The sequence below is a fragment of the Paramisgurnus dabryanus genome, chromosome 15, assembly GCF_030506205.2.
Source record: "Paramisgurnus dabryanus chromosome 15, PD_genome_1.1, whole genome shotgun sequence".
NCBI classification, from domain to species: Eukaryota; Metazoa; Chordata; class Actinopteri; order Cypriniformes; family Cobitidae; genus Paramisgurnus; species Paramisgurnus dabryanus.
Window position 1 is genome coordinate 12690895 of NC_133351.1, and position 9043 is coordinate 12699937.

The following is a 9043-nucleotide window of genomic DNA, read 5'->3' on the forward strand; positions in this document are numbered from 1 at the left end:
TCTTCAAAAAACCAACTGTCTCTTTATTGCCCTCTGGTGGCCAGTAAAAAGTACCTCACCTTGAGGGAATTAGACACTCAAAATAAAAAAGAAAGGATCTTTTACAAATGGAAAATATCAAAATACACTGCCCACGTGGCTATCAAAAACAGAGTATATACAATGGAAATATAGTCAATGCTACCCTGCAGTCAGAGAACAAGCATACAAAAACTGAAAGCTCATACGTAATCATCTGTACTTTATCTCTCTCACACACACACACACATGCATGCATTCACTCGCTCCAAGCATTTTATGGACACATACATACCCACTCGTAACCAAGCGCACATCTGCTTACAAACCCGCTCTCTCCCACCCGTCCCAAAGTCAAAGCATCAACACAGTTTTCTCCCATCGCAACCTTGTCTCCCGATTGGCTGGAAGTAACAAGCCACGCCTTAACAGTCTTTCTCTAAAGCCGCTGCAGCCAAAGTGACTGTGGTGACGGGTTGTCCTGTAGCCGTGGCCAATGTGACTGTGTTGACGGGCTGACCGAGGCTGTGCAGTTGCACCCGGGCGAGTTTCTTCTGTTCGCACTCAGTCACCAGACTGTTGAGCTCTGCGGCGCTGTATCCGATCAGAGTCCTCAGGTCACACACAAACTTGTAGACAAAGCGCTTGCCCTGCACTTTGCTGATCATGTCTCCATCATAGTAGTACCTGTGAAGAGAAGTTGGGATCAGTGAACAAACAGATCAGAACATACACATCTCTCCAAAACTAAATCATTTCCCTTCTAAAGTGGAAAGAGAAAATGATGTACCTGAGAGCTCTGCTTAGCTTCTCGTAGTTCATGGTGGGCTTGTTCTTACGTTGACCCCATTTTTGAGCTACCAGCTCAGGTTGATTGAGCTTGAACTCGCCTTCCTCACCCACCCAGGAAATACAATCCCGGGAGTCCTTATCCGTGAGCAGCTCCAGGAGAAACTGCCACAGCTGGATCTGACCGTTATTACCTGAGGGCACACAACACAATCGATATAAAAGGGTGCATGAGTTTTCAATTTAACATTTTCTAATATAAATATGATGTGTTTATGAGCATTGACCAAATTAAAAAATTTAAGAGCCGATACCTATCCACTTCGCGAGTTGGGACTGGAATTATTTACACCATTTAATGTTTCTGGAAACACCCCTTATATTGCGTGTACCAACATGTTTATGAGCAGCATACGCTGATCAAATAAAACATGTTATTGAAATGAGAACATGAATGAGTGTGTACCCGTGCGGTTGCCAGGCGAGCTGCGCTCCTCTCCTGAGATACGGGGGGCTCGGGCGGTTTTGTTGTGCTTCAGAACCTTAATGGCTGTGGGCGCGGCCTGCTGCACAGGGGCAGGAATGATCTGTACAGCTGGAGATTATCAAGAAACTGTGTTAACACATGGTCTTTTCATCCAAATATTATAATGAAAGCATAAGTATCACCTGGGGACAAAAAGCCTTCTAAGCAGCAGTCATGTGTAGACTCGGTTATTTAAAGCATTTTTGTTGGTGAAATGTAACATTGGGAATGCGTCAGATCTACTTACGTTGATCAATGGTGACTGTAGCGTCCTGACTCTGATCCTGACTTGCAAGTACATCTGCACAGAGCATGCAAGTGACGTTACAGAAAAGCTAAACAAATATTTGGATTGTTTCATTGAGAAATACACACCACTCAGACGCATACTTTGTTTACTCTCTAAAACTTACACTTGCGTAGCAACTCCAGATGGCTCCAAAGTATCTCTCCGCTAGGCACTCTCTGGAGAAACTCCTCCTGACTAAAAGCACAGAGCTGCCGGCCGGGAATATGAATACCTCCAACCTCCATTTCCTCAATGCCGAACTCCTTCATCACCCAGACTGCCCAGTGGATTACCTGATCTGCTGTCCATTGCACTGGATCTACACAAATAAACATACAGCACAGCCTATAATATGGCTAAATGCTAAAAATGTACAAAAAAAATACATTGATCTATAGGGACTGTAACAGTAATACAAAAGCAAAATAGTCATTAAAAGTATTATGCATGTGCATTTACAATATACAACACAATATACAATAAAGTCTAAACTAAATTTCAGATTTCATGATGCATCATATCATCTGGCAATAATAATAGTTATTAATATAAAAAGTATTTATATTACTTAATTTGTAAGTTTTAAAGGGAAACTTCACTTTTTAAATGTATTCTAATTTTCAAGCTCCCCAAGAGTTAAATATTTGATTTTAACTGTTTTTGAATCCATTCAGCTGATCTCCGGGTCTGGCGGTACCACTTTTAGTATAGCTTTGCATTATTCATTGAATCTGATTAGACCATTAGCACCGCACTCAAAAATAACCTAAGAGTTTTGATATTTCTATTTAAAATGGACTTTTCTGAAGTTACATCGTGTACTAAGACCAACAGAAAATTTAAAGATGCGATTTTCTAGGCAGATATGGCTAGGAACTATATTCTCATTCTGGTGTAATAATCAAGGACTTTACTGCCGTAAAATGGCTGTAGGAGGCACAATGATATTACGCAGCGCCTTTCAATGGCAGAGGATTATTTTTGGGCACCGAAAAGTCACGTTTTAAATAGGAAAAATATCAAAACTCTTTTTTTTTTGTGCGATGCTAATGGTCTAATCAGATTCAATGGATTATGCTAAGCTATGCTAAAAGTGGTACCGCCAGACCCGGAGATCAGCTTAATGGATTCCAAAAAGGTAAAAAATCAATCATAGGGGAGCTGGAAAATGAGCACATTTTCAAAAAAGTTTAGTGTCCCTTTAAGGACAAAACACAAAAATGTTTTAAACAGCTGACTCCACTAGATCCTAGAGTTTTTAAAAGGAAATTTGTACCAGTGTACTGCATAGTAGAACACTAATAAAGAAATGCATACCATATGGGATGCTCAGTCGAACCTGCTCCTTGCGGTACCCTTCCAGTGCTGCTGCCCAGCGGGTCACCTGTTCTGAGGTTTCATCTGGAATGGCGGCTCGCTCCACTGCGATCACGTGTCCATCCTCTACTAAATGACCTTCTTCCGCTGTAGCGGCATCTGGATCAATCACCACCTCTACAGTCTCCACTGGTTTCACTATCTCAAGTATATTCAATTTCTCTTCACCTAAAACGCAACACAGAGAAGTTTATTGTTATTGGTGTAAATATTTTTCTTTATCTAGCTGATACTTGTTCGAGTGCAATTTAAGATAATTGACCCTTCGCTAAGCCACAGGCCAATTGCGGTTTAGCAACTGTAACTAGTAGCGGGAGGTCTGTCAAGCTTGTGCCCTAAAAGTTTGGACGGAAAACCTAAAAACCCAGGGGAGAACTGCCGGATGTGGATCAAGCAGTGTGGAAGGTCTTGTTTACAACCAAATGTCGACAGTATTAACAAAAACACATACGTTTGCTCCAATGTTAGCTAGCTAACTAGCTCAGCACATCATTTCTGGGAGATAATGACGGTTCTTTGTTCATAATGCATACATTTGAAAGTAAAATAAGATGATTACAGGCAGGACAAAGGCTGACTGACATACTTAAAAAAATTTTTTTTGCATTTTGTTAATGGACGGCCTACCGCTGCGTACCCCAATTGCGAGTCTCCCGGGGTTAGTTCTATAAGCGGGAGAATGTTATCACTGCAAAGTGGTCAGGTTAATAATGTTTTGTGTTTATTCCACAAGACATATGAATAAGCTGTTTGATTTATAATTATAAGATTATAATTCTATATCTGCATGAACAAATCTGTTCCAATTTGTGTGTTTCCCCTTTTGAATGGTCAAAGTATGAGGCGGCTGCTGCTTGCACTGGGACCTATAGGCTTTAGCTTCACTTTTGAGTAAATTATTTTCTAATCGGTTGCATATTATGTCGTGGATATATCCCTCGAATGCATACTGCAGTCCCTTTTGTTTTGCTCTCTCAGATATTTCACCTGATCGCCAAAAATGAAATGACTAATTATCTCCTTGGGAATGCCTGACACTGGTGCATACATACTGTAATAGACGCGAAGCTTGACAGGTGTTGCAACGGTAACTACGGAGGGCAAGGGTTAGCGAAGGGTCAATTATAAACAATTACCTTTGTTCATAACAATCTGCACACTGAGCTGTACTGTGCCATCTGTCTTCACTCCTTGATCAAACAGGCTGTGGTCAGGATGCAACTATATGAGAAAACCACAAGGAGATGGAGATAAGACAATAAATAGCCTGTACACTCGTCTTTAGGTGCACTACACAGGTTTTGCAATTGCAGTTCAACAGTGATAACAGTGTTAACTATAAATAGATTATACTAATACAAAAGTGCATACTAGAATGTCCTGTAAGCAGATGTCATATCCATCCAGTGGGACTTGAATGCGAGGCTCCAATAATTTCTTTAGGTTCCCAATCGGCTCACTGATGTCAATATCTTGTGTGATCAGTTCAGCTGCAGTAATGGTTTGCTCTTCGATTCTGAAGATAACAAACACATGAATTAGAGCAAATAAAGTATTCGCTTCGAGTCCACTGATACAACATTTACACTGCTTAAAAAAATAAATGAGAAATTTTACCCCTCCTCTAGACACTCCTGTTTCTCCTGTCCATCAATCTCTATTTCAATCATCTCCTCTGTCTCACTTTTCGACATCACGTCAACTCCTTATTTATCTAAAACAAACAAAATGCATCTTGAAATTATTATTTTTATTTATTTATTTATTTAATAATGAGCAACAAAAAAATAACAAAAATTATATTTAAAATAAAAACTGTGTTTAAACTGTTTTAGAATTTAAATTAAAGCAATATGATAAATGTTAAACTCTGTCGGTCCCGGGTACTTGCGCTAAGGGTGCTATGCGACTTTAGTGGGCTGAATAAAAAGTCTCTGACGTCTATACAACTCTCACGCAACACCGAGGCTTTGCCCGAGTATAGGCCCATACTAACATCTTTTCCGTGTTAGCGCTAATAATAAACACAAGACGCACTATTTAATTAACATGTCATCCTTTTTGGACAGTTTACGAATTATTGTAGTTAAAAGCGTGATTTTAACCCAACACTTTAATGATAGTATTTCCACTAACGACTGGGTGGGAAGACGATGCGCGAATCGATACAAACGCAGTTGCCATGTTGGAGTGCTTTTGGATTTCGTAATATAACCGGAAAAATCCAAGTACAAGCAACTTTTCAAAACTTTCCAAACTTTTCGGGGGTAACTACATATCAAGACTTTTGATTCTGAAAAGTTAAAACGGAAATGGAAGAAACGGAAACAAAACAAGAGAAGGGCAGATGTAAAAGCAGCCGGAAATCCTGGCCGAAGTCACGGCGGCTGACAGACTTCCGAAAACAGCCGCGCGACAGAAGAAACGGACGGAAACAACACCGAGTTTAATTATAAGATTCGTCCCGAGTATAATTTCCACGACAGGTACAAACATTTCAATCGTCAAACATGATGAACTGTAAATATGTGTATATACATGGCCTCTGTTAGCTGCTTAGCTTATGCTGGCGAGAGAGACACGCCTGAATGAACGGATTAACGATATCTGCTCACTCGAATAAGCTCACGCGTTTGTTTTTGGCTGTGATTTACATGTACGTAATCTCTCGATAAAATATATAGCATGTAAAACTGACCAACCTAAAGTACGCAAAAGTTTTACCTACTTCTTGTCGGACGTGAAAGGGCTGGGTAATTGTCAGTGGTGTTAGCACTCCGGCTAGCTCAGTTTCCCCTTAGGATGCTAACGGTTAGCTTAGCTCGCGGATCTCCGCCAGAAAGCGGGAAAACTGCCACGCTTATAAACTCACACATATATAACAATAGTTTCTGTCAGCGTTTATCGCAGATGAGATAAAATACGTACCTTTTTAACCCGATCACTAAGGTTGTGTTTGACTTTTTGAGGACTAAAGCTGGGTGTCAGTAGCTATAGTTTAGTGTGTGCTGATAAGTTGAGTGAATGTTCATGCTGGTTTTTGGTCAACATTGCATTGGGGGCGGGGATGAGCTGGAGGCCTTGCTGGCCACTGACAGCAACATAACATACACCCCTTCTAATGCAGTTTTTAATCATATACTGTGTTTTGCTGTTGCTATTTTGCCAGCTGGGGTGTTAAGTTTCAATGTTTTTAAACGGAAAACAAGTGTTTTGGATGTGGTTGGTGAAGAGCTGGCTTTCTTAGTAAAATCACCCTAGCATTACAGACAACATACATGTGATCATTGTTTACTTGTTTGACATTGTTATTAAAAATCATGCTGGTCCCCTTTTGTCACAATGAATGCAGAAAGTGGCCAAGTTTCTCTTTTAGCAAATGTAACTATCACATTTGTAGTCCTAACTAATCCATCCTAACAGTCACATTTGGGAAAGTTAATTGCAGATTGTCACTTATTTATTTTTAAAGCTGTAAACAATTGATTTAAAATCATTTAATTGTTTCTTATTTATGCATTCGTATGTTTGCTTTTGTTCAGATCGTGTGTAAGAGAGATGCTAGTAGGAGTGTGTTAGCCCCTCCCACCTAATATTTCAAAGACAGGTAAATTGGCGGGTCGTGTTAGCCTCACCTACCAGACATAATACTGCATCTCTTCATTTTCCATAGCAAATAAGTTATTATTTGTGACTGTCCACAGTTCATTTATGGATCATTCGTTACTCCCTGGTGATGATGAAAGAGACCTGGCAGATACTGAGCAAGAAGACATTGAACAAGCATCTGAAACATTGGGCAATACAGAATCTGGACCACACTACAATGCAACTAATGAGGAAGGCTTTGCAGAAGCGGGCCCTCTCGATGTGAATTACCAGTCCCAAGATGGCAACATTTTGTGGAGTTCATCTCCTCCTCCCCAAACGGCAACGTCGTTACCAGATGAATGTGTCATTAAAAAGACCCCTGGGCCATCCAAGTTTGCATGCTCCCACGTTGAAGACGTCAAATCATCTTTTGACTTGTTTTTTTCTAATGAGATGAGGAAGATTTTGTGTACGTTGACCAATGAAGAAGGAAAACGTGTGTTGGGTAAAGGCTGGAGAGAGCTGGACTGGATCGATTTACAGGGATATATTGGCCTGTTGATTCTGGCAGGCGTTTATCGATCTCGCCATGAGGCCTTATCAAGCTTATGGCATGCTGAGACGGGAAGGCCGATTTTTCGTGCTACCATGAAAATGACAGATTTTCGAGCGTTTTCAAGGACGTTCTGCTTGAGCAACAAGGACAAAAGACAGGAGAAGCATGACAAACTTGCAGAAATTCGAGATATCTGGGAAAAATGGATTAAACGTCTAAGACACATGTACAATCCAGGTCCAAATGTCACTGTGGATGAAGGCATGGTTCGTTTCAGAGGTCGCTGTCCCTTTAAACAGTTCATACCACATAAATTGGGCAAATATGGAATGAAAGTGTGGACAGCGTGTGATGCCAGGACGAGTTACGTATTGAGTATGCAGGTCCACACTGGTGAACCTGCTTGTGGACCACCAGAAAAGGATGAGGCAAGCCGTCTGGTCCTTAACATGACGTCTGGTCTCCAAGGACAAACCATAACATGCCATAATTATTTCACCTCGTATACCCTTGGGCAGAAGCTGCTCAAAAAGAAACTGACCATGATTGGAAAGGTAGAAAAAAATAAGACTGAGCTCCCACTTGCACTTCTTACATACCACAAACGGGCTCCATGCTCGTCCATGTTTGCCTTTACTGACACACACACAGTTGTGTCTTATTATTCTGAACGAAAACGCATGCTTTATATGAGCACACATCACAAAGATGCCACAGTAAGCATCGAAGATGACAAAAAGCCCAGTATACTCTTAGATTACAACCGGACCAAAGACGGAGTTAACAACCTTTACAAGGTATTTTACCACATTTTGTAGCTTTTGTGCATCTGTGTGCAAATGAAAGACGCATATGATGTAAATTGTCATGTGTTACAGCTGATGAGGAATTTTTATTTTTTTTACAGGTTCTTGACCGATACTCTTGTAAAAGATCAACATGTCGTTGGTCCATGGCAATTTTCTACAGCATGTTGGATGTCTCTGCCTACAATGCATTTGTGGTGTGGACGGAAGTAAATCCTTTATGGAATCAAGGGAAGAGCTATAGAAGGAGACTCTTTCTGGAAGAGCTGGGGAGTGCTCTCGTGTTTCCCTTAATGGAAAGACGACAGTTTGTTCCCCGCACGCCAGCTTCTCTCAGTGTGTTAATGGAAGCACAACATTTGAAAAGACCACAGCCTTGCCTCCCCAAGAGGAAAAGGTGTCAGGTATGTGACAAAGAGAAAAAAAACAGAAAAACTTGCACGATGTGCCAAAAATGTAAAATTCCCATTTGCAAGGCACACACTGTTAGTACTATCCACTGCCTTGTGTGCTTTAATTCATAAACAATATTTCATGAAACGTGTCCTATTTTTATTTTACTATTTGTTACTCTTTGTTTTATAAATTATTAATTGCTGTTCTGTTTAATTTATTGACTTGTTTTCTGATTTTTCTGAAAATGTGACACTGCAAAATGTTTACACATGCCTTAATTTATCACTGCATATTATTGATTGTTTGCTGCTCATTTCAGTGTATTTCTGTTTGTTTTATGACATTTGTATTAGTTTATTAAGTCATTGAATTTTGATGCTTGACCAAAATGATTAGTCTTGTTACAGTGACTAATGTGGCATCATTGCAAAATTTAGATTTCAAAATAAACTTGATGTAAAAAGTCAGTTTTGAAATTGTTGAATCATTTGTGGATCACTGCAGCCAACATGTATTTGTATTTCTTTATCAGCAACAGTCACTTTGAAGTTTATGTTACAAAGGATATAAATGTTTACTTTTATACAGTATGTAAATGTTTAATGTAATTTACAGGTCAATTGGTTATAAAATACCATAATGCAAGTTGTGTTATTACTTCAGTAAAATAAAAAATAAAAAGATTTAGGGCCACT

General features: G+C 39.8%; 1 protein-coding gene across 3 annotated transcripts; it reads right to left on the reverse strand.

Moving 5' to 3' along the window:
* Positions 1–2: 2 nt before the first annotated feature.
* On the reverse strand, positions 3–6069 carry gabpa (GA binding protein transcription factor subunit alpha). Of its 3 annotated transcripts, none has more exons than XM_065251955.2 (10): positions 5928–6069; positions 4617–4713; positions 4371–4515; positions 4136–4220; positions 2940–3167; positions 1747–1941; positions 1581–1634; positions 1274–1402; positions 809–1001; positions 3–705 (listed from the first exon to the last, which is right to left on the reverse strand). In XM_065251955.2, the coding sequence occupies exons 2-10, from the start codon at positions 4691–4693 to the stop codon at positions 444–446; spliced, it is 1368 nt and encodes a 455-aa protein (XP_065108027.1). In that variant the 5' UTR covers positions 4694–4713; positions 5928–6069; the 3' UTR covers positions 3–443. The 3 variants fall into 3 exon arrangements, with proteins under 3 accessions (XP_065108027.1, XP_065108028.1, XP_073668050.1); XM_065251956.2 differs by lacking the exon at positions 5928–6069 and adding an exon at positions 5728–5878; XM_073811949.1 differs by lacking the exon at positions 5928–6069 and adding an exon at positions 5724–5742.
* Between the last annotated feature and the right edge of the window lie 2974 nt (positions 6070–9043).

Coding starts and splice junctions, on each gene's coding strand:
- gabpa (XM_065251955.2), bottom strand. CDS start 4,693: ATGTCGAAAAGTGAGACAGAGGAGATGATTGAAATAGAGATTGATGGA. Junction 1,635..1,746: donor TCTGGAGTTGCTACGCAAGT/GTAAGTTTTAGA, acceptor TGCTCTGTGCAG/ATGTACTTGCAAGTCAGGAT. Junction 706..808: donor AAGCTAAGCAGAGCTCTCAG/GTACATCATTTT, acceptor TTCTCTTCACAG/GTACTACTATGATGGAGACA.